At 47.6% G+C, this 25,955-nt stretch overlaps 1 protein-coding gene across 4 annotated transcripts in view; it reads right to left on the reverse strand.

The window, feature by feature from the left end:
* Window positions 1-25,955, reverse strand: part of Bicral (BICRA like chromatin remodeling complex associated protein) — a 92,040-nt gene that overhangs the window by 34,246 nt on the left and 31,839 nt on the right. For 3 of the 4 annotated variants that reach the window (XM_060369562.1, XM_021640167.2, XM_060369563.1), the window contains exons 4-6: window positions 4,076-4,121; window positions 3,569-3,617; window positions 3,410-3,478 (exon numbers count right to left, since the gene is read on the reverse strand). In XM_060369562.1, coding sequence (XP_060225545.1) covers window positions 3,410-3,478; window positions 3,569-3,617; window positions 4,076-4,116 — 159 coding nt within the window. In that variant the 5' untranslated portion in view covers window positions 4,117-4,121. Of the gene's footprint in view, window positions 1-3,409; window positions 3,479-3,568; window positions 3,618-4,075; window positions 4,122-5,237; window positions 5,258-25,955 lie in introns of those variants that run through there. The other variant, XM_060369565.1, reaches the window with a different exon arrangement.

Here is a 25,955-nt window from a genome sequence, read left to right on the forward strand (position 1 = left end):
TTAAGGTCTGCTTGCTTTACATAGCTCCAGGGCAGCCAGGGCTACAGAGTAAGACTGGCCTTAAAAACAGAGCAAAGGACAGATTTAGACAGGCACAGATACCATGACATAAGCAAGGACATCTGGAGATCAGCTTAATGTTTCTGAGCTACTGGGTCATACTTTTTCTTTCTTTCCTGTTTTGGGCCCTTTTGAGACAGAGTTTCTCTGTGTAGCCCTGGCTGTGCTGGAACTTGGCTCTGTAGACCAGGCAGGCCTTGAACTCCAAGAACCTGAGTGTTGGATTAAAAGCATCCATTACCACAGCTGGCTAGCTTTCCTTTAATGAGGGGTGGGGCAGAGTAGGAGGGTGCTATAGATTGAGCCTAGGACTCCCAGAAAAACCTTTGTTTTTGAGATTGTTTCTAAGGTTTTATATCTAGACCACTGTACCCAAGGAAGTCAAAATGGGTTTGAGGAGCTCTGGGTGTCGCTCTGCTAGACATCCAAGAAGGCACCACTCCAGAAAACGAGACCAAACCAAAGTGAGTTCCAACATAAAATGAATCTTCTTTTGACTTCCCATAAATATTTACTTATTAACACTAAAGCATTTAGCAAAAATATCTCAAATTAAGTGCAAATGAACAAAAAACAAGCCTAGTTAATCACAAGTGAAAGCCAGCCTTTCCCAGACATGTGCGTGTGTGTCAGTTCTGTCCTTTAGGAAGCCCTGCTGAACAGCAATCTATATAAAGACTCCAATGCAGACCAAGGAAGAGAAGCTGAAGACAGGGACAGGATACAGACTCCTGCCATGGGCCAGTCATCTACAGGAACGAGTAAGGCCGGCAGTGGTGGCGTACACTAATCCCAGCACTCGGGGAGGCAGAGGCCAAGGCCGAGGCCGAGGCGGATTTCTGTTAGTTTGAGGACAGACTGGTCTACAAAGAGAGTCCAGGACAGGACAGCCAGGTCTCTGTGTACAGAGAAATCCTGTTTTGATAACAAACAAACAAATAAACAAACAAAAACTCAAGACCAAGAAACAACAACAACAAAATGCCATAAAAAAACAGCAACTTAAAATAAGATAATAATACAGATTTATTTAATACTACTGAAATGTTTCCACAAGAGTGCTATGATGGTAATATGTTTATTTATTTTAATTTGCTATTCTGGGGAAGAAACCAAAGTCATCGTGTATGCAAGACAAACAAACACTGTATCATCAAGTACCCCCTAGCCTTAGAGGACAATCCTGCTGTGTGTACTGTACGATAATCAAAAAGAAAGAAAGAGAAAATTAAAAACAGACTGATCAGGATAAGGGTGGTGGTACACACGCCTGTAATCCCACACTCAGGAGGCAGAGGCAGGTAGATCTTCTGAGTTCAAGGCCAGCCTGGTCTATAGAGTGAGTTTCAGGAGGCAGGGGCAGATGGACCTCTGAGTTCAAGACCAGCCTTGTCTACAGAGTTCCAGGACAGACAGAGCTGCTCAGAGAAACCCTGTCTTGACAAAAACCGAAACCCAAAAAGAAAGGAAGAAAAAAACAAAACAAAAAAAAAAAAAACCAACAAAATGGAAGGAAGACAGAAGGAAGAAGAAGGAAGAAAGAAAAAAACGAAGGACTGGAGATACAGCTCAGTTTGTAGATAAAGTAACTGGCTGGCATGCACGAGGTCCTGGGACAGATCCCTATTCTCACCAAGAAAAATCAAAAGGCTACTGAGTCACAAGTCTCCCAAGGCCGTCAGCACTGAGGCTTTGAAGCCACCAAAACAGGTCAAGGTGTCCTGTGTGATGTGATCAGATAATACACTGAGCGACCTGAAGGACTTGAGCATGCGCAGACTCTCTGCAGGCCACTGAGTTTGCTAGAGGTGGTGATGATGATGGCAAGTCGGTGTTTGCTGCGGTTTCCGCAGACCACTGTGAGTTTATTGCTATGTTTTCCTATTGAGACAACTGAACATTAACTGGGATTTATGGATACACCTAAAAGCAATATAACTCATATGTAGAGCAGAAGGACAAAGATTTGGGCAGCCCTGTAGCAGGCCATCACGTGTAGAAGAACGCAGTAGAGAAGATTACAGAAATGTAAGTTTAACCAGCCATTATTCTTTGTGTGTGCATGTCGTGTGTAGCTTAATGTGCATGTGTGGGTCCAGGTGAGCATGGACGGAGGCCAGCAGATGTCAGGCGTCCTACTCTACCATCCTCTGCCTTATTCCCCTGAACCAGGGCCTCTTACTGACGCTGGAGCTGGGCTGGCAGCTAGGAAGCCGCAGCAGCCCTCCTATCTCAGACCCCCAGTGCTGGGGTTGAAGGCACTTTTTCTGTCAGGCATAGCTTTTTATGTAGGTCCTGGGGATTTGAACTCAGGTCCTTACTCTGGCCCAGCACACACTCTCACCTACTGAGCCATTTCCCCAGCCCCTAAGCATAGTAATCTTAGAGGGTCTCCAAGCAAGGTTCTTTATTTCCCCATTTTGTCCAAGTTCTCCTAGAGCTTCATAATACGGGCTGTGGAGGCCCCGTCAGGACCCAGCTGTGTACCTCTTGGTGTGTAACAGCCTCTCTATGCCTTAGCCAACTTGTCTGCAGAAGGGAGCTGATGGTAAGAGCAGTGGAAGTACTGTGAGCAATGAATGCAGTTCCCACAGGCCTCTGCAACAAGCACACAGCATTCTGCAGCAAGTGCTAGTGATTACCTTAGTCTGGTTTAACAGTAACATTAACTCTAAGTAACTATGATTAAAAACAGTCTCCTTAAAGCTAACGTAGCAAGATTCAAAACATTCCAGGGGCCTTCCTCACGTCACAACTCTGGCGTCATTTCAGGAGGGAGAAGGCCCAGGAAACTGGCAATGCAGGGCCAGAGAGCCGACTCTTGCCAGCAAGTCTGAAGACTTGAGTTTGATTCCTGGGACCCACATGGTGGAAGGAGACAACTGACTCAGTGTTGTTGTCCGTCTGACCTCTGCGCGCACACAGGCACACACGTAGACACCTCCCTCACACACAGACATACATGAAATCAACAAATGTTAAAAACAAAAAGAAAGGAAATCGGTGAGATGAATATCTTAAGGGCCTGACTTTTATGACTAAACATCTACATAATTAAAAGATTTTCCCTCTCCTGTAAACTGCAAGGCAAGATAATGATTCTGGTTTTTTTGTTTGTTTGTTTTGTTTTCTCCTCTACATAGCCTTGGCTGTCTTGGACTCACTCTGTAGACCAGGCTGACCTCAAACTTACAGAGATGGGCCTGTCTCTGCCTCCCTGAGTGCTGGGGTTACACGCGCGCCTCACCGCCTCTTTAAGGCAACGATTCTTATCCACTGCGAAGGCGATTACAGCCTCTGCTTGCAAGGTTTCTCTGAGGCAGAAGGGCTTGATATTCTCAATACTCACCGTGGAGTTGGCGAAAATTGAATTTGAATTGGCTGCAGAATATCCTGCACTCGTCAAGTCATCGCTGCTCTGCAAAGGGGCGAATTCAATAGGGTGGTTACTGGCAGGGTGTGGAGAAACAAAAGCCATGTCTGTCTGCGATACCGGAGTGCCACTTACCGATTTATTACTAGGTCCGTGTAGAAAATAGTTCAATGCTTGTGGGTCTCTAGAAGAGAAAGGAGACAGGGAAAACAAATAAATACTACAACTTCTATTTAAATAACATTATTGACATTTTTAGTAAGGCAAAAAGTAAAACATATTAGCTCGAGCAAAATCTTCCTATTTTAAACCATTTGCTTCAATTCTGCCTCCTGGAGCCACCCGCTGCTTCAGTCCTGGGGACTGGACTCAGGACTTTGTTCTTGATAGGTGAGCATGTTAACAGTGCAACACTCTGGCCTGGCACCTCGAGACTATCAAACCAGCAAACCAATAAAGGGGGAATGAGTTACTGAATTATCACCCTTACGTGAAACTATCTCTTTTGTCCCAATGCTGTAACCACAAATAATTATTATTTTATTTTAAAAGCCCAGCAGCTTTCCAGACACCTACTGAGCTATTTTGGTTCCTCAAACCTCACATAAATGGTTCACCCTGGGTTCCGAATGAGCATCTTACCCGATAAGATCAAGGAGACACGAGTCATCATCATCATCCATGACAACTGCAAGGAAAGGGGAGACAGTGAGTTTGAGCAAAGCAGACCCAGCGGCGTGGACACAGCGGAAAGCGTGACACCCTGAGCTTCTCTGCCACCGTGACTCTCATGTCTGTGAGCTTTCCTCTAGTCCCTTATCAAGTTTGTCATTTGAAAAACGTTGTGGCTGGTGGGCACAGTGTTATCTGTCAGCTGCTCAGGGAGGACCGAGCAGGGAAGGGAACTTGAGTCCAACAGTTCAAGGCCAGTTTGGGCAACAGCAAGACCCCAGCTCATAAATAAATAAGCAAATAAGCAAGTAAGCCAGGCATAGTTGTATAGGTCCCAGAAGTTGGAAGTAGAGAGAGGAGGATCAGGAGGTGAAGGCCACCCTTGCCTACATGACAAGTCTGAGGCTAGCCTGGGCTACATGAGATCCTATCTGAAGAACAAAGCCAATAAAAATACAGGTAATATATAGATATATATAAAAAAAACACAACACAGTTACTTTAACAGGTTTTTGACTAAAATTATTTTTACTATAAATCAGATTTCAACTTAAAGGTCAAAAGATTCTAGACAAATTTAAGACAGCTGGCAGCAACCTCCCACGCACAGATTCCCTAGAGGACTGTAAAGGACAGAATAGCACCATCAAATGTAGAATGAACAAGGGGAGAGAAAAAATTTGCTTTAGAAAAGCTCTCCCAGACTCTGAAGTCTTTCAGCGTTGTAACTGGATGCTTCTACGCATGGAGAGCAATCTATATTTCTCAACATATTTTGGTGCTCTCTAGGAAGACAGAAAGTGGGTTCTCCCCACGTTTGGAGACAGAACAGGAGGCCCTGTCCTGAGGGCCACATAGGCTCAGGCCGCACAGGCTCAGGCCGCACAGACTCAGGCCGTGGGACCTGCGTGCTTCCCGGTGCAGGAACACTGTCTGTGTTTAATCCTCAATAGTATAGCTGGACCAAGAATGTTTAAAGGAGAAACTTCAGCCCAAGTTCAGCCCACTCCAGCCCAGAGCTCCCTCTCCCTGCCCGCGGCAGCCACAAGCATGGCCAGCACAGCTCTGGCCCAGACGGTAACAACTGAGCAAATTCCAGGAGTGGTTCTCCCCCGAGAGCCAGTCAACTTACACTAGTGATCCGCCACCTGGCAACCCTGCTTCTCACCCATTTCAAGCCATGCGTGGAATAATTTACATCACAGAACGCCAGGGCCAAGAGTTCTGGAGCAGTTGGAAAGGGCAGTTGTGAACGGCAGTTGGACGAAGGAATGAAATCCTGAAGAGATGCCCAGAGGAGGGGCATGCCCAGCGACGGCAGACGAAAGGAAGAGCCTTGCAGAGAGGTTTTTCCCTGTTCAAACTCCCTTTTCCTCTTAGTTGCCCCAAACCAATCACAAGGCCTAACAGATGCAGAATCTCCCCCCTGCACAAGGAAGGGCACTTTCTCTGTCTAGAAGAGCGTGGATGGGTAAGTACTCCTGATGTGGGGCCTTCCTGGTGGTAGCTGCATTTGCTGGGCTGCTGAGTGACCAGGCTGATTACAATCCACTGAGCAGAACGCAGGACGAGGAGAGCTGATGAGTGAGAAAGGAGGGAGAAGAGAGGAAGAAGTGTACCAGAAAACAACACTGATCGATGAGACTAGGAACAGCCAGCCATGAGAAACGGGCTCTCTAGGACCCAAGCTTGAGTTATTTGAGGTCATGCTGGCACGAATGTTCCTGCACACATGACTTCTGGAAACACAAGACTGGGAAGGAAACAAGAAAACTGCCATCAAAGGGATGTGCCGATCTGTCACACAAGACAGGCATGGTGGCACACATCTGCATTCTCAGCACTTGAGAGGCAGAGGCAGGAGACCTGATGCAAGTTTAAGGGCAGCCTGGTCTACCTAATGTGTACCAGGACAGCCAGGGGCTACATAAGAACCTGCCTCAAACAAACAAAGCAGAAAACACATCCTGATAGCTAACAGGCACTAGCCACATACATGTTCTTAGAAACCACACCTCCTAGACATCACAATGACGTGGAACAAATTGTCCAATTATGATGTATCTCTAGGTCTAAAAATTATGATGTATCTTTAGGTCTAAAAATTTCTTCAACATGGCTATTTAAATGGAGAAACCCTGTATCCTTATTATCCTTCTAAGGTTTTTTTGTTTTTGTTTTTGTTTTTGACTGAGTCTCACTACGTCTCCCTGGCTGGTTTGGAACTCACTATGTAGACCAGGTTGGCCTTGAACTCCCCTGGCCTTTGCCTGAGAGTGTTGGGATTAAAAGCCTTCACCATCATGCCGGGTCCTTCTAACCTTGATTTCTAAAGTTGACGCTGGGACTCAGCTGCCCAGCTCATGTGAAGCCTAGGTTTGATTCTTCTCATCACAAAAAGTACAGTGTCTAAGGCTCTGATACAGGCTAGTTAAGGAAACTGTGAATGAGGGCTTAAGGAGATGGCTCAGCTGGTAAAAAGTTTGACTCTTCGCACCCACGTAACAAGCTGGGCATGGCAGAACACATTCGCAATCCCAGTGCCGGGGTGCAGCGGCAGAAGGAAGCTTGGCGCTCACTGATGGCCATCACAGCGTAACTGACGAGCTCCAGGTCCCAGTGGGAGCCTGCCTCAGAAAAAACGAGGGTGACTCCCGAGGACTGACACCCAGAGCTGACCTCCAGCCTCTACACACATGTACACACAAACACCCTACACCACACACACCTAGAAAAACCTACCCCTCAAAAACCATGTTCATAACTCCCCCATTTTCCTCCCTCCCTGCCGACACCTGCAATAGCTCCTCTGTGTGGAGATTCTGTGAGGAAGCTCAAGCCTGAGAGGTGAAGCCGGCCACCCCAGGAGGAGTCTCCCCCCACCAGCTCTTCAAAGCACTGAGATTATTTGTCACCTCTAAGTTCAGGGTGACGAGCTACTCACTAAGTCCCAGCAGAACAATTACACACACACATTTGATGATGGGCTGGAACCCGGGGGCTCAACACGCTCAGTTCTACTCCAGCTAAACAGGTTTACGCTGTTAGACGAATTCAGGTTCTCCAGCGAACCAGTGAGACTTGTCAAACACTCGATTTGAAAGACAGCCCAAGCAGGCGGGCAACCTTCTCTAGCCTGTGAATAGAATGCTATGAGCCTTCATAGTCAGGGGACCCTGAGAATTCTACTTTTTAAAGGCCCAGGGCTGGGAGTGGTGGCACACGCTTGTTCAAGGCCAGCCTGAGCTACAGAGTGATCCTATCTCAAACAACAACCAAAGGGCTTGTATGAGATGTCTCAGCGGGCTGAGGCCTGTGCCACACAAGCCTGGCAGCCTGAGTTTCACCCATGCAACACACAGAAAGGTGAAGCAGAGAACCAAGTCCACACAGTTGTCCTTGGACCACCACAAGTGCACGCCCCGCAATAAGAACAAAGCAACTTCCCCAATGAGCGCCTGCCTGCAAGTGTGCATGTATACCACACGTGTGCCTGCTGCCTGAGGAACCAGAAGAGGGTGTTGGACCCTGTGGTGCTGAGCTGCCAAGCAGGTGCTAGTAATTGAACCTGGGCCCTCTGAAAGGCCGGCAGCGCACTTGAGCGCCGAGCCATCTCTCTGGCTCCCCAATGTAGTTTTTATTAAATTAGCTAATGTATGTGTTTAGTGAGTGAGTATGTGTGTGTTGTGTGTGGGTGTCGTGGCTGTGTTGTGTGTGGGTGTCGTGGCCCATGTGTGGACAGTACTGAGCTGGTTCTTGCCTCCTGCCATGGTCAAAGGGGTCAGAGTTAGGTCCTTAGGCTTGTAGGAAATGGCCTGCACCCTGCACTGTCTCTGGAGCCCTCCCTGGTGGACACACCATCTCTGGATTCCTCCTTGGTTTCTGTACTCTTTCAACTTCTTTCAGGTGAAGCTTGCAACATACAGACGAGTGGAACTACTTCCTTCCTTATCTTGCTCTGCCTGGTGTTTGTTTGTTTTGTTTTGTTTTGTTTTGTGTTTTTTTTTGGTGACAGATTCTCATGTAGCCATGGCTGGCCTTGAACTCACCGTGGAGCCAAGAATGAACTTGAACTCCTGATCCTCCTGCCTCTACCTCAAGCTGTCACATCCAGCTCTCTGTTCTTTTCTTCCAAAATACATCCTAGAGATGATGGCAAAGAGCCTGGTGAGGTGGCATACCCCTTTGAGGCGGAGGCAGGCGATGTCTGTGAGTTGGAGGCCAGCCTGGTCAACAAAGGGAGTTCAGAGCAGCCAGGGCTCTGTTACACAAAGCAACTCTGTCTCCTAAAACCAAGAAAAGCCAACACAGCAGGCAAAAGCCAACAGAGCAGGCTAGCTCATCAAAGGAGGACAATGAAGGCGCTGTTTCAGGCTCAGGCACTGCATTGGCAAGCAGCAGGGGGCGCCACAGAGACCCTGTCAGGTTGCAAAGGGTAGCAGGAACGGAGCCCTCAGCAACATGCATCTCACTCCGAGACTCACACTTTTACCCACAGTCTCAGGGTTGGTATTGCTGTGATGAAGACCAGGACCAAAAGCAACTTGGGGGGAGGAAATGGTTTCAGCTTGCACTTCCACAGCACCCTCCAGCACAGAGGAGACCCTCGCGGCAGGAGGGGGCAGGAGCTGACCCAGGACCACCTGCCCAGGCGTGACAGCACACAGTGGGCTGGGCCCTCCCACATCAGTCAAGAAAATGTTCCACAGACTTGCCTACAGACAACTCCAGGAGCTGTTTTCACCACTGAGGTGCCTCTTCCCAGATATCTCTAGCTTGTGTCCAGCTGACAAAAAGAGAACAAAAGCAAAACAAACAAAAGACCAACCAGGGGCTGCAGAGGTGGCTCTGAGGTTAAGAGCACTGGCTGCTCTTCCAGAGGTCCTGAGTTCAATTCCCAGCAACCACAGGGTGGCTCACAACCATCTATAATGAGATCTGGTGCCCTCTTCTGGCGTTCAGGCAGAACACTGTATACATAATAAATAAATCTTAAAAAAAAAAAAAAAAAAAAACCAACCAGACACTCGCACCACTGCCATTTCCAGTTCTCTTAAAAAACAAACAAAACACTAACACACGCACACACATTTTTTTGGTTTTCTCAAGACAAGGTTGGAAAAAAAAAAAAAAAAACAAGGTTGGCTGTTCTGAAACTCACTCTGTAGACCAGGCTGGCCTCGAACTCTGAGATCCGTCTGCCTCCCTAGCGTTGGGATTAAAGGCATGCAACACCACCACCAAGCTTAAAAATATTTTTAAGCTTTTAAAAGTTATTATTTTATGTCTACAGTGTTTTGCTTGTATGTGTGTGTATGCATGTATGTATGTGTTTGTGTGTGTATATTTATGTGTACCGTGTGAGTGACCTGTGCCCCAGGAGCTCAGAAGAAAGCATCAGATCTCTCAGGACTAGAGTTATAGAAAGCTGTGAGCCACCATGTAGGTGCTAGGATCCAAACTCGGATCCTCTGCAAGAGCAGCTAGTGCTCTTGAATGTTGAGTCCTTAAGGTTTATGTTATTTATTTATGTATGTGTGTGTATGTGTCATGTGTGTGCAGGAGCCCATGGAGCTTAGAAGATGGCATCAGAGTCTCTGGAACTGGAAGGACAGATGGCTGTAGGCTGGCATGCCCTAAACCAGGGTCCTCTGCAAAAGCAGCTCCTAACCCATTTCTTTTCACTATCTTTTATTTACTCTTTGTGAATTTCATGCGTATACAGCATCTCTTGATCGTATCCACCCAATTCCTCCTTCCACTCCCCGAACACTGAATACAATCAGTACTGCCTGACGTACGTTGACCTCGTTAGCTTGGTCCTGTGTGCTGGAAATCAAACCTGGGTCCTCCACAAGCTCAACGAGTGCTCTTAACCACTGAGCCACCTCTCCCGCCTCTGCTGCTGTTCTGAGACAGGGTCTCATTACATTGTCTGGGCTGGCCTCAAACTCCTGGCAATCTTCCTGTTTCAGCCTTTCCAGGTCTGGGTGTACAGGCATGAACCACCACACCCTGTTTCCTTGTGGTTGTTTTGGTTTGGGTGGTGCCAGGGAATCAAGCTTAGAACCCTGTGTCACTTCTCTCATTTGCAGCATGTCATCTGCTGGTCTCACCAGGTTTCTCTTGTTTTCTTCCTTTCCTTTCCTTCCTTCTCTCTTTTTGATGAGACAGAGAGTTAATGCAGACCAGTCCGGCCTCAAATCCAATTTGTAACCCAGGATGAGCTTGAACTTCTGACCTACTGCTTCCCCTTTTGAAGAGCTGGGATTACAGGTGTGCACCTCTACACCTGGTTCATGTGGTATGGGGGATGGACCCCAGAGCTCAAATATACTAGAAAGGCATCCTACCAACTGAGCTACATTCCTGGCCCTTTATCCACTATATATTTTTATTTTCAAACATTGTTTTCATCTCTACAAGTTTCGAGCTGGGGGGGAGGGGTGTGTGTGCGTGTGTGTGTGTGTGTGTGTGTGTGTGTGTCACCAGAGGATAACCTCTGGTGCTCCTCATACACTGTCTGCTTTTTTTCTATTTTTAGTTAGGATCATTCACTGTCCTAAGGCTTACCTCGCAGACAGGCTGCGGGGTCCACAAGTCCCCAGGTGTCTGCCTATCTCTGTATTCTGCGCTGCTGCAGACAGAAACCATCGCCTCAGACTTGCTATATGTGCTCTGTCACTGAGCGGCACCCCAGGCCTCGCGCTAAGATTTTAAGCTTATGTAAAACAGTATCAACTTTTAACCGTTTCCCTCCACAGAGCCATTTATGGTCTGCTCATTATGAGTGGCATTTCCTGCTACTTTGATCTCTGTTCACCCTTGACTGAATGCCAAACATCTGTTTCTTTCTTTTATTTTTAATTTTTTCCTTTTCTGTTTTTTTGAAACAGGATTGCTCTGTGTAGCCCTGGCTGTCCTGGAACTCTCTCTCAGAGATCTACCTGCCTCTGCCTGGAGAGTACTGGGACTAAAGGCGTGTGCCACTGCCCAGCTTGTTATTAGTTTTGAGTGCAGGGTCTCAAGTATCCAGCCTGGCCTGAAAAAGTCAAGTGGTCCTTCTTCCTCAGCCTCCTGCAGGGCCATCACAGCGGGTAAACATCTGTACGTTAAATTTATATTGCCAGGTGCTGAGTATTTTTTAATTAAAAAACTATTTTTAGGTGTGGGTGTTTTGCCTGCATTTTGTTTACCATGAGTGGCCAGCACTAGAGGAGGCTAGAAGGGGCATCTGATCCTTTGGAAGTTACAGATGGTTCTGGGCCATCATGTGGGTGCTAAGAGCCAAACCTGGGCCCTCTGCAAGCACGACCAGTGCTCTTAACCACTGAGCCATCTCTCCAGCCCCAGGTGCCAGGCATTTTTATATCCATAGTTGGGGTTTAGGATATAGTAATTTACTTTAAAACATTTTGATCCTTTTGAATCTTGGCTTTTTTTTTTTTTTCCTTCTTTATTTGGTCTTTTGAAACATGGTCCGATGTAGATCAGGCTGGTCTCAAACTCAGATCTGCCTACACCTGTTTCCAGAGTGCTAGGATCAAAAGCGTGCACCACCATGCCAGGCTGCCTTCAAATTACTTAACTGTAGGTGTGCATAATGTATGTAGACATGTGTGGGCCATGGCACACATGTGGAGGTCCGAGGATCATTTGGTGGAAGTCGGTTCACTTCTTCCACCTGTAAGTGGGTTCTGGGGATCAATCTTAGGTCTTCAGGCTTCACTGCTGCTTGACAGGCACCCCTACCCGTGTTTAGGCACGGTCTCATGTGAAACAGACTGGCCTTGAATTTGCTATGAGGCTGAGGATGAGCTTGAACTGATCTTTCTGCCTCCACCTCCCAATGGATGTGTGTGGTCTCCATGGTGCTGGGGATGGAGCCCAGGACTTCATGTATGTTGGTCAACCACTCTCTTAACTGAGCCACAGTCCCAGCGCAAGCTTTCTGAACTGTTTAGTTTGTTGCTTTAGGCTGGGGACAGCTTGTGGAAATCCACTTTCTTCTCCACTGTAGATCCTGGGGGTTGGAAGCAGGCCCCTTAACCTGCTGAGCCATCTCACCAGCCCCCCGTGAATTTTTAGTAGCAGGTTAATTCCAGCCTACACTGAGGCCCTTCTGAGCACTTCACTTGGTGCTCCATGAATTACACGTTTTACTAGGTGCCCTGAGTGAAGTTCAAGTATAGTTAGCGTTAATCCGTTTGGGTGGTTCCTAAGACTTGTGGGTAATTAACAGATGTGGACAGTGCTCAGCCGTACAGCGTAGCCCTAGACTGTGTCAGGAGCATTAGGAGGTCCTATGCTCCATCCCCAGGAAACAGCCCCCCACCAATTTATTACCTGGAGAAAGAGGCACTGCAGATTTCCAGAGTGTGTTCTCTGCCCTGTGGACTTCAGCCGTTTCACCTGCCAGCTGTCCCTCTCTGTGCTATGGCCTAATAGCAAGCTGGGGACTTACAGGCTCACGACATTAATATCCCCTCTCAGGAATGAGTATTCTGTGCTGCCTCACACCCACTGTCTAAAATCCACTGTCATGTATTATGTCCAATACAAAAGTACATTAATTTATGCTTGGAGGCCAGAGGATAGCTCCTGGGCGCCAGTTACCTCTCTCTACCCTGTGAACGGAGGGGGGTAAACTCAAGTCTTCAGGCTTGGCAGCAAGCGCCTATACTGCCTGAGCCATCATGCTAGCCCTGTTTTGCCCAATTTTATGTATTTAAAGGCCCTGCAGTGTTTTTAAAATTTGTAGTATTTTATCTGTCTTTGGGGAGTGCGTGCATGTATGTGGCTGTACACTCGTATGTGCACACGTGAAACTAGAGGACAACAGATCTCTTCCTTTATCACACTCCATAATATTCAAGATGGGGTCTCTCACCAGAACCAGGAGCTTGCCATTTTGGCTAGGATGGCTGGCCAAAAAGCTTCTGGGATTGGCCTTTCCTCGACCTCAGGAGCTTCTCGGGAACCTGCCTGGCTCCGCCCTGTCACACTTGGGTTTCAGGCACACACAGCCACCCCCAACATTTTACAGGAGTGCTGAGGATTTGAACTCAGATCCTCACGTTTGCACAGTAAGTGCTTTTACCCACTTGGCCCTCTCCACAGCCTTCCTACCCAAGTTCAATTTCGAGGTTTCAATGAAAAGAAAAAAAAAATGACTGTAGGAAAAAATAACAGGAGCTGGGAGTGGGGCTCATGGTCTTGTCTACAATCTCAGCTGAGGCTGAGGCAGGAGACTTGATCTGAGGCCAGCCTGGGCTACCTAGTAATTTTCAGGCAAGCTTGGTCTGAGAATGAGAGTTTGTCTCAAAGACACAAACCAGGATCCAGCGACTCTGAGTCCTCACTCAGCTGCCACCCTGGAACCTCCATGATAAGAGGAGAGAACGGATTCCCTCTGGCCTCCAAACCTGCATCATGGCACATGAATGTCCATACAGACACATACAATAAACGTAAGCAAAAACAGTTTTGAGAATGAATTGTGAACTATGAAATCAGTGTCCCACGAGAGAGAGAAGAGGTGCATTTCCTTAAGTTCTTCCTTTCCTTCTTGAGGATGAGCTCAGGAAATGGAAGGTTTCTATTAATTCTGTTAGTAATCAGGTTGTTCAGTGTGTATTAGACTTTTTAGCTCCTACAGTGTGCTAGGTAATAGGTGAGGGGCTTTGGACATAAGTATGCCATAACATGTAACAAAGGCAGAGAGCCTAGCAGGCCTTGGTGGTACATGCCCTTGAGCCCAGCACTCACAGACACAGGCAGGAAGCTGTCTATGAGTAGAGGCCAGCCAGGGCTATATAGTGAGAATCTGCCTCTAGTGGGTGGGGGGGGAGGGGTGTAAATATGATGACTATTTTGTAAGATCAAAAGCAAGACTGAAAACTAGACCTATTTAATGAATCCTTTCCAATGGGCACCCAAATTAGCAAGCTTGCTAGGCAGTGATCACTTACAGAGGAAGTAACAGTTTTGGGGTGTTTTGTTCTGTTTTTTCTTCTTTTTGGCTTTTTGACCAGGGTCTTTCTACACAGCCCTGGCTGTCCTGGGACTCATTATGTGGATCAGGTTGGTCTTGAACTCACAGAGATCTGTCTACCTCTGTCTCTGGAGTGTTGTGATTAAGGTACGCACCACCACACCAGTGTTGGGATAAGGAGCATTTTAATGTCATTTAGGACAAGCATCTTCATTGCACTCCTTTTGCTGTGAGGTGGTTCTGCGCTGGTAAGTCTGTAACTGCAGGACATCACCCTCTGGAATGCTTGCTGCTTCTAAGGAACTCACATGCAGGAACTCATCCCAGAGACTAGCAAACTGCTCAGTGGGTAAAGGTGCTTGCCACACAGGCCTGGTGGCCTGATTCAATCCCCAGAGCCAACGCCACGCCGTTGTCCTCTGCCCCTACACATGCACTGTAGCAGCCAGGCTTCCCGGTCAGACACACAGACACTAGTAATGTTATATTCGCAGCACGAAAGGGTTACATTTCTTGGCTGGTTTCCCTGACTCTTCCAGGTGATCTTGGAATAACCTTTCTGGAATAAGCACTCCGACACCAGTAGGGGTGAAGACAGGAACTGCCTCAAGTGGTCCGAAGCCAGGACAGCTCCATTCCAGGTCCAGTTTGCATTCTCGTTTTATATTCTAAAGCCACAAGGCGGGGCGACGAGCAAGCAAGGTTGTGGCAGTCAGCAGGTTGGTAAGAGCATCACTAGGCTCCCGCTGTCCTCCAGGCCGCTCTGCTCCACAGAGCACGCGAAGTCATGCTCGGCAGACAGGCAGTGAAAGCAGTGTTCTAAGTAAATCACTGAGTACATCAATAAAGCATTATCTAGTAATTGGTCTTTTCTACCTAATTCTACTTTGAACTCACTGAATTTCTTGTGAAAGAATGACATTCTGTAAGTTAGGAAAGAATATGAGTATATTTTTAGTTAGTCTGCGGTAAAAAGAAAAAATGAAGGTATCAGGGCAGGAGGGACAGCTTGGTAGGTTGGATGGTTTGAATAAGAATGGCCCCTCACTGCTGGGTACCCTGGCACACTCCTGTAATCCCCACACTCAGGGAGGCAGAGGCAGGCTGATTTCTGTGAATTCAAAGCTAGCCTGGTCTACAAATCGAGTCCAGGATAGCCAAGGCTTCACAGAGAAACCCTGTGTTGAAAAATCAAACAAACAGAATGGCCTCCAGAGGCTCCTATATTTGAATGCCTACTCACCAAGGAGTGGCCTATTTGAAAAAACTGTAAGGGTTAGGAGGTGTGGCCTTGCTGAAGGAAACGTGTCACCAGGAGCGGGCTTTCACGCCAGGCCAGGCTTTGCCTGTGGACTCGGAGGTAGTTCTCAGCCACTGCTCCAGCAATGGGTGTGCTGCTGGGCTCCCTGCCAAGGTAACGGGCTGAGCCTCTGAAAGGAGAAGCATGAAATGAAATGCTTTCTTTCCTAAGAGCTGCCTTGCTGGGCAGTGGTGGGGCAGGTCTTTAATCCCACCCAGCACTCAGAAGGCAGAAGCAGGAGGACCTGAGTTCAAGGCCAGCCTGGTCTTCAAAGTGAGTTCCAGGACTACACTGAGAAACCCTGTCCCCCCCCCCCAAAAAAAAAAAAAAAAAAAAAAAACAAGAACCAAACCAAAGCAACAACAAGAAGAAAGAGTTGCTCTCTCAGAGAATCCTCCCCGGGAACAGAACAGTATCTAGGTGAAGTGCTAACCTACAAGGCCTAATGCCTGGAATTTGAACCCTCATGAAAACAGACACGACAGCACACACATCCGGACTCCCACTGTCTTCCTCTGGGGAGGCACAGACCGAGCTGCTGGAAGTTCATGGGCCAGCTAGTGTACACAGCAATGCACACAAAGAGACCCTGTCTAAAACAAGGTGGAAGGGCCAGGCACCGTGGCCTGTGATCCCAGCACTGAGGGAGGCAGAGGCAGGTGAGTTCAAAGACTGCCTGGTCTACAAAGAGAGTTCAGGACAGCCAAGTCTACACAGAGAAATCCTGTCTCCAAAATCCAAAACAACAAAACAAGGTGGAAGGACTGACACCTATGGCTGTCCCCTGAGGCAGATCCACACACATGCACACGCACAGGAGGAAGAGTCAAACTCAACATGGTTAGCTCTGGTTTTGCAGCTCCTGTTCAGTTAAGGATGTACACACTGTCACTCAGCTAGAGGCCTTTAGCACAAAGAAAATGCAGAAAAGGCCAAGAAAAATTATTAGGAGATGAATTTAGAAATTGTGAAATTCCTTAAAACCTGGAAAAGCAACTGTAAGTGTGGGCAGGCTGAGAGCAGGCCTGTTTGCAGGCCCTTAACTTCTGACAGGAATGGCGGCACACACTGTCATCCCAATACCTGAGAGGCAGAGGCAGGAGCGTCATAGTAGAGCCTGGCCTGTACAGTGAGTTCCAGGCTAGCCAGGGATATATGTGAAACCTTGCCTCAAAAGCAATTTAGGCCATGCACGATGACACGCCTTTAATGCCAGCTCCTGAGAGGGAGATATAGGTAGATCTCTGTGAGTTCATGGTCAGCCTGGTCTATATAGAGTTCCAGGACAGCTAGGGCTACAAGAGACCCTGTCTCAAAAACAAATAACAAATGAAAACAATGTTAAGAAGCAAAAAGTAAATCCTGTTTGAAATGAAGGGGGGTGGAAATAAGCCTAATAGATTAGGCGGGTGTCAGCAAAAACAATGCACCAGTGTGGGCAGCAGAATGGCCAGTGCTGAAGGGCCAGTGTCTGGGAAGGGTTTGCAGAGGCGGAGACCCATGGGGCGAAGGCCGATTTATTTTGAAGAATGCTTTAGATATAATAAAAGCAATAAATCTGGTACTTTAAGTTTTTCTATTGCATTTACTTAGCATGTGTGTGCGTGAGCACATGCCCACATACCCACGCATACAAGAGGCACATGTACAGGTCAGAGGACAACCTGAGGAAATCAGTTTCCTTCTGCCACGGAGGTCCTGGGTAATGGACTCAGAGCTGGTGGGCTTGGTGGCAGGCGCCATTCCTAAGTGAGTTATTCTATCAGCTCCAGTTTTCTTATACATGATGTCATCATCATAAGTAGAAAAAAAGGGAAACTGCTACCAGCAGCCCCGCCCTAGCCTGATGCTCACTGAGACATCATCAAAACTAAGCCACTGAGGCAGCCCTGGCGCTGGGGGGTAGCTTGGTGTGTAAGGGTACTGGCTGTAAAAGAAACAGGGCTTAAGATCCAATCCCCAGCACTGACATAAAACAAAGGCAAAGCCAGACACAGGTACACACCAGGAGTCTGCCGGCCCCCCAGCCTCGCCCCAACGGTGAGCTTCAGGTTTTACTGAGAGCCTGCCTTAAAAAATGAGGTGGAGGCCAACCAAGACATGAGCCAGCATCCTCTGGTCTCTGCACATGCGCACAGCGGTCACACACCCCCACAGTGGTCTTACGCCACACGTACATACACAACACAAACTAATTACATAATTAGTTAGGGGATGGAGAGTAAAGAGTCAGCCCCAGCACCCACGCGACAGCTCACAACCTTCTGTGACTCCGGGTCCAGGGGTCTGAAGCCCTCTTCAAAGCTCTGTGGGCACCATAGTCACACTATGCACAGAGGTCTGTGCAGGCAAAATGCCCGTATAAGTATGACATGGGAAGCACAAAAATTTAGTTAAAAAAAAAAAAAAGGATAATTCTAACACCTGGGAGGTAGAGGCAGGAGGATCAGGCACTGGAGGGCGGTCTGGGCCACGGAGCCCTGGTCAGTGGGAGAAGGCTAGAATCGGCAGCCATTGTAAACAGCACGGCTTTCTGAGTTTTTAGGGAGCTGGCTGGTTATGCAAACTCTTCAGTCCCGATGCTGTCTAGGTCAATGAGTAACGTGTAAAATATTTTGGTTGTGCAGCGTGTTCCAAGAAAAACAAACCCCATGAAAACAACCAACAAAGGAGCCTCACACTCAAAGACAATGCGTGGCAAAATCAAATCCTGAAGAACATGAGAGGACTTTTTAAAAGTTTAAAATGACTTAGCACACTTGTAGTGTAGCATGGCAGAGGCCAGGGGAAGGCTTTCCGGGCAGTCTGTGTCACACAAAAAAAAGAAACCTCAGACTGCTGGCTGTGCCTCTTAATCCCTCCCCTCATCCCAGCACTCAGGAGGCAGAGGCACCTGAGAGTTCAAGGCTAGTCTGGGCTACTCATCTCAAGCTTTCTTGTGCACACTGGACTGAGAGAATTATCACTGAGTGAAAAGTCATCAAATTGTGCTGTGCTTAAATCTAACTAAACCTAAATTGCTTGGGTCAGACTCTCAGTTTGAGTCCACACTGGATACTTAGTCGAGCTAACCCAACTGCCTTCTTGCCTCTGGCAGATGTTCCTCTGCAGATAGACACAAACACACATTTGGGAACGCGAGCGCGCGCACACACACACACACACACACACAGACAGCTCCACACAGTGAGACTCTACCTCAAAATCAGCAAACAAATTTAAAAGCCCTGGGACAGTGAGATCGCTCAGCACACAGGCGCTTGCTGATAAACTTGACCACCGTGAGCTCACTCTCAAGACCTCCATGGCAGGGGACTCCTGCTGTTCCCCTCTGATTTCCCCACCATTCAGAGCAAATCAAATGTCACAAAATATTTGAAAATAGGGGCCGGAGAGATGACGCAGAGGTTAAGAGCACTGTCTGCTCTTCCAGGGGTCCTGAGTTCAATTTCCAGCAACCACATGGTGGCTCCCAACCATCTATAATGAGATCTGATGCCCTCTCTAGCACGCAGGTGTACGTGCAGATAGAACACTCATATGTAAAATAAATACATAAATCTTATAAAAAAATTTTAATCTCTAAATACAAAGCACTTTCAGGAGGAAGATCGTAAGCTTAGCATTTCAAATCTACGAGGAAAAGAGTGTTCTCAAGGAGGAGAAAGAGTTCCTAGCACACGCTCTAGAGGATCCTGGGAAGGTGGCGGAGCGAAGCGCTGTCTAATCCGTGGAAGGCTGCGGGGAAAAGCCTCATCTTTCTTCCTTTGACATGGGGTTTTGCTCAAGTGATTTCCCTCACAGCCTCCTTTGTAGGTGTCAGCACACCAGGGGAAGACACCTTGCGGACCAAGCAGATGGCCGAGTCCCACTGGAGAGAGTCTGCACACTACGGGCCTCTCTCCCCCACAATTTACACGGCAAATTGCCCATCTGTCTGATGAATGTCAGTTTCCCACGGAGCCTGCCTGCCTTCCCCAACTCCACTTCCTCACTTATCAGCTCCCAGGAGGCCTGGCGTAGCTCTCCTTTCCAAGAGAAGTATGCTACGAGTGAGAGCCGCGTGTACAAGCTGAGATTTTCTAGCAGCAATTCTGTGTGTGCTGGGGGTCACAGCCAAGACTTGATGCCCCTAAGCGCACTGCTGGGGGCCACCTCTTCAGTTTATTGAGAGGAAAGGGAGCTGAGGGTGAGTGTGTGTGCTCACACAAGGGTATGCATACAGACGTCATGCTTGGGTGTGGGAGTCAGAGGAAAACTTTTTTCCTTCCACCCTACAAGGAAGGGTGTCTGGCTTGTTGCAGCCCCGTAGACTCCAGGCCAGCTGGGCGGACGAGCTGTTGTCCCACCCTCCTCACTCCATTGCTGACTGTCTCCTGCGTGCTAGGATTACATGCGCACTCCACCACATCTGGCTTTTTATGGCAGGGTCCAGGCACTAAGCTCGGGAATTCAGACTCAGAGGGCATGTGCTTTTACATGCTGAGCCACCTCCCTGATTCAGGGCTCCAATTTTTTTAAAGTATAATTAACTTTAAGTAGCCCAGCATATCTAAGATATTAATTAGAACATGTAATTAATAGATTAACGAGATATGTTACATTCTTGCTTTTTGTTTTTCCTTGATAGGGTTTCTTTGTGTGGCCTTAGGAACTCACTTTATGGGACATCTCAGAGACCCGCCTGCCTCTCCCTCCTGAGCACTGGGGTTAAAGGGTGCAACCCCACTGCCCAGCATAGTGTTCAGACTCTTGTGGGAACTTTATGCTTGGTAGGTGGTGTCAACTACATTTCAGTGCTAACAGCCATGGGGAACTGCTGGCCACCACATTAGAATTTAGTCTAGAGACTTGCAGAGAACTTGCTTTAAGAAAATACTGGCATAGGCATTAATCTCCTCGGTGTTCCTTATAAATAAGGAGGAAATCTGTTACAAGATTGAAGAATTGAGCCAGGAGGTCGTGACCGCAGCGGCAACAGTGCACACCCGGAATCCCAGCACTCAGTAGGCAGAGGAAGGATCTCTGTGAGTTTCAGCCCAGCCTGGTCTACAGAGTGAGTTCCAGGACAGCCAGGGCTACGCAGAAAAACCCTGCCTCAAAAAATAATAAAACAAATCGAAGGACTGAGTGGAGCATGGTGGCACAGGCCTGCAATACAGAAGGCTCACAAACTCGAGTGAGCTCACAGCTAGCCTGAGCTACACAGTGAGCAGCTGCCTCTAGAAGAAGGCCGGGCTGGGGGGGTGGGGGTGGGGGAGAAGCGCTTAGAGAGATGGTTGGGTGGGAAAGAGCCCTAGCTGCTAAGTCCCATTCCTGCATGGAAGCCCACAACCGGCTGTAACTCCAGTTCCAAGGGAGTTACAGTGCCCTCTACTGGCCACTATGATCACCAAGCATGAGGTGACGCGCGCACACACATGTAGGTAAACACACATGAAACAAACAAATCTAGACTAAAACGGGGTGGGAAGTGAGGAGGCATGGAGGAGGCTGTGAGCAGAGGGCTGGTGGAGTACAGCTCCAGGGCACGGCCCTGTCTGCCATGCAAAAACCTGGGCTCCACCCCGTCAATGCAGGAGGTGAGGGATGAATAGTATTTACCCAACGCAATTCTTTTTGCTGCTGCAGCCTGCACCCAAGGCCTCAAGTATGCTAAACACATGCTCTGGCACCGAAATTCACCTCTAAACCTTTCCCAGAGCATCTGAAGCTAGGTCAAATGTGAGGACTACTCAATCATCACGGACCTAGCATTTCCACGGTTTGCCCAACTCCAAAAGCTATTTGTCTTGTCTATGCTATACCACCTGAATGCTCCCAACAGACTGGCCTTGCGCTTCTTAAATAACCAAGGATGACCCTGAATTTGGAATCCCCCTGCCTCTATTTCCTCAGCACTGGGATTATGGGTATGTATCACCCGATCCGGTTTTATGCCATGCTGGGAGGAGAATAATCTGTAGTGAAAATTCTGGAATTTTGGTTTAATAAAAAACTGAAAATAGAAAACTATGTTTTAATCTCGGGTGTAGGGATGTGGAGCTGCTTTGGACTCCCCGCAGCGGCTGGCCACGATTTGCCTTGTGCTCTAGCAGAAGCATGGCTTGCTGGCTGCAGACAGTCCTTTAGAATTCTGGGGACTTCTAGAGGGTATATAAATGCAAGGGCCTGAGAGGCAGGTACTGTGATGGACCTTTAGGAGGATGGTTTTAGTTTGCTAGAAGCCATGGTCAAAGAAGAAACAAAGGGAAATGAGATTCAGGGATTTTCCTATTTCCTCTCTCCCCTCCACCCTTGTCCCTCTCCTATCTAGTGTTAGGGGGTGAAACAGGGAGGGGGAGATAAAGGCAGGGAAAAAGAAGAACCCACAAAATAAAAAGAGCAGCTACAAGAGTTACTAGGAAAGCACTGCTCGTATCTCTGGCCCTGAACTTGATGTTTTTGCTTGCTGTGTGCTATTTGTGTATGGTGTGTATGTACGGCTGTGCTCACGTGTGTGAGTATGGACACGTGTAGAAGCCTGTGCACATGTATGCATGCATGTCTGGCAGTCTGAGGCTGTTACTACGTCTTCCTTAATTGATAGCAAATTTTATTTACTGAGGAAGGGTCTCTCTACTGAACCTAGAGTTTGCCAGTCAGCTAGACCGCCTAGCCAGCTTGCCCTGGTGATTCCGGCTCTGCTTCCGGGGTGCTGGGGTAACACATAGCTGCCAGCCTACCTGGCTTTTATTTGGGGGTTGGGGATCCAAAGTCCAGCGCGCATGCTCGCACAGCGCGTGCTGTCTTCACAGAGCCATTTCATCAGCCATGAATTTGGTGCTTTGGTGGGAGAGGTAGGTGAAATCTACACCACACCGTTTTCCACCTAACATCCCATATACGCACAAAGCCGAAATGCAGAGGGAAGAACCTGAGGCGCACTCCTTCAGAGAGCTCACACAGTGGGGGAAGACGCGTGATGAGCTGAGGTCTGTCTGTTCCCAACGACTGCCTCGCTTGAAAACTCTGACTCTGTAATGTGCTAGTAAAGCTCCTACTCTTGGGACCTCATGTTTAGTGCACTTCACCACTGAGCCTTTCCGGTCTCCTCCTACACACATTTCCCTCCACCGCCTGCCTCTTTCCTTTTGGTTTTTCCCACCTACATCCCTCTTCCCGTGCCATTACGCTGGGCTGCCCAGGGAAAATGTCCCTGGCTAGTGGTTCAAGGCAGAACAACGTATATACTGATGAGCTACCACCACTGGCACATCTCTGGGAAAAGCTATTTCATCTCTCACGTGAAGACAGACAAAGGTCCCTCTGCCTTTGTCTTTTCTCAATCTCTCCTCTGTGTCACCTTAAGAGTACCCCTTTAAAACAACCTCCCCCGAAAGAAACCCCATTCCCACTGCTGTAAAAGCCAAACTCCCTTTTCCATGCTCAACTCAAGTGTCTGTAATGACCTACGCAGACTCTTTGTGCCCCCATTCCTAGCCCTGTGGAGCTGCCTCGCCCGGGGCTCAGCAGGCATGCTCCGCACTCAGCCTTGTGTTCCACAGGCTCGGCCCGCTTTGTCCAAGTCCCTTCTGGCCTATCAACACCATCAGCACGACACCAAGTTTACTCAGGTTCCTCCACTTCTCGCTTGAGAATAAAATGTAGGTTAGTGATTCGGGGACACACCCTGAAGGTCCACAGATGTTTGCTGGCTTACAGGGCGACTGAGGGGCTGCTCCACGCCACCCTAACCAAGGCTCTTTCTCTTTCGCCACTCTGACATGTATCACCAAGTTATCCTCCAAGCTACACTCGTCACGGCTCTCTCCAAGTACTCGGCACATAACTAACATTTAACAAGTATTTGAAATAGATCAGGGGTGAAGGCAGCTGCCTCCAAGTCTGGCAACTGAGTTCAATTCCTAGTATCCAAATGGTAGAACCAACTCCCACAAGCTGTCCTCTGACCTCCACTCTCGAATTGTGCCCACATACCCACCCAGCCAAATAAATGTGATGTTAAAACTACAAATAAATACCTGATGGGGCTGGAGTTATGGCTTGGTGCCGCAACACTTCCCTGGCATGGTTTGATCCCAGTACCAAACCAACCAACCAACCAAAAAAGCAAAATCCACAGAATAACGGAAATATCTCTCCCAAATGCTGAGGTTAAAAGGCATGAGCCACTATGCCTGACACAGACGAAAAGATACTTTGAAGATGAATATATATAATATCAAATTCATTGTCATGCTCAGGATGACCTTGAACTTCTGACCTTGCTTCCCAAGTGCTAACATTTCAGGCGTGCACCACCACTCCCGGTTTATGCCACGCCTGAGACTGAACCCAGAGCGCTGTGCACACTATGAAAGCTCTCTCCCCACTGGACTACCTCCTCAGTCTCTTACGCCTTACATCACCTATGGACGATACAGTGCAACTGTTACGTCAGCAGTTAACCAGGTTGTTTTTTTGTTTTTTTCTGAATATTCCCACCAGCAGTTAGTTGAATCCTGAGGGTGAATATGGACAAGCTGACTGTATTTATAAAATGTCTCATATCAAAAATAAGCTCGCTCCTTTTTGCATGTGTATGGGCATTTGTCATTGGAGCCTAACTCTCTCCACCTTATTCTCTGAGGTAGGATCTCTACTGAGCTCACTAGTGTGGTAATCTCACTAGCCAGCCTGCTTTGAGATCCCAAGTCTACCTTCCAACAAGCAGAGTTACGGGTGGGCCACTGTGGCCACCCAGCATTCGACTGGATTCTGGGGATCTGAACTCTGATCCAATTTTGCAGCAAGCAGCTTAATCACCGAACCATCTCCTGAGCCCAAGATACAAGAATTTTAGGTGATAGCACACTGTGTGTGACACTATCGTACAATTTACATTCAGCTTCTCTAGGCCTTTTTCAAACAGCATGGTTCCGTTTTCCTTGGTATCGTTCTCTTTTTCCTTCCGTTATACTATTTCATGTACATATCATGTATGCTGTGACAGAAAATGAATCCTGTGCGCTTTATGAGACTTAAAGTCTTAACTAGTTGGGTTTTGTTTACTTGCTTGTTTTTTTTGAGAACAGGGGTCTATGTAGTCTTGGTTGTTCTGGAACTTGCCATATAGACCAGGCTGTCCTCGAACTCACAGGGTTCTGACTTCCTCTACCTCCTGAGTGCTGGGATTACAGGTGTGTGCCATCACACTTGGCCAAAGGTCCTCCTTGTAAAGAGGAGGTAAAAAAATAAAATAAAATAAAATAAAAAAGTAAAAAAAAAGAAAAAAAAGAAAAAAGCTATATGAAAAGGCAGGTGGCGTATGCTTGTGATCCCAGCACTTGGGGCTTAAGCTGGATCTGCCAACAGTTAAAGGCCAACCTGGACCGGATAGACTCTGAAGAAAAGAGAGAAAGGAAGGAAGGAGGAAAGAAGAGATAAAGAGCAGATGCAGCTCTATAAACACATTCCAGTGGTAAACCTTTTTTTTTTTCTCATGTGTGATCTCACCTAGAAGAACCCAGGTTAGACTTCCACAATTACTAATGTTCACAGATCTGGGGAATCAAAATATAAACACGAGTAAGAATTAATTAGCCTATTTCTAAGTACACTTATTTGGATTTCTAGGAAATCTGGGTTTAAAGAAAAATATAAATATGGTTAACTTCATTTATATTAAAAGCTAAAAGTAAAGCTGGGCCATGGTGGCAACGCCTTTGATCTCAGCACAAGCAGAGGCAGGTATATCTCTGAGTCTAGTGGGGAAGTTCCAGGATAGCCAAGGTTACACACAGAAACCTTGTCTTCAAAGACAAACAAAAAACTAAAAGTAAAAATCAAAGCCACAAAACTAGGCTGGAGAGATGACTCAGCAGTTAAGAGCACTGACCGCTCTTGCAGAGGAGCCAAGTTTGATTCCCAGCACCCACACAGCAGCTACCAAAAGCCTGTAACTCTGGTTCCAAAGGATCTTTGACACCCTCTTCTGGCTTCCAATGTAGGCAAAATATCTATAAACATAAAATAAAAATAAAATCTTAAAAAAAAGAAGCACAACCACAAAAACAAAATAGACTTTTTTAATCAGGCACAGATGCAATCTCAGCATTCAGGAAGCTGAGGCAGGAGGGCTGTCATGAGTTCAAGCGGAGTCTCTGCTATGAAATGAGGTCTAGGCCAGCCAGAGCCATACAGGGAGTCTTGTCTCAAAATGAAACAAGGCTGGGAATGAGGGTGTGACAAGCATGTCAGAAGCCCTGGGATTGAAATCAACACCATATAAAATGGGTGTGTGCTGGCTCAGGCCTGTATGAGACGATGTCTCAAAACCAAACCACCTCACTGCTGAGCACCATCCTGCTAGGAGCACTGGGTAGAAAGCTAGTCATTATTACCACAGAAGAGTCTACTGCAGCTCGCATGTAGCAGTCAGTTCTGGTCTCTCCTTCCCTCCTGGGATACACAGGTGTCAGCCAGGTTCACGTCAGCTGGGTTTACAGATGAACCACCTCATCTAAGCAGCCTTGAGTTTACTTTTTTTTTCCCCCTTAATTCTGCTGTCCAGG

This window comes from Meriones unguiculatus, chromosome 16, assembly GCF_030254825.1.
Source record: "Meriones unguiculatus strain TT.TT164.6M chromosome 16, Bangor_MerUng_6.1, whole genome shotgun sequence".
Classification (NCBI taxonomy): domain Eukaryota; kingdom Metazoa; phylum Chordata; class Mammalia; order Rodentia; family Muridae; genus Meriones; species Meriones unguiculatus.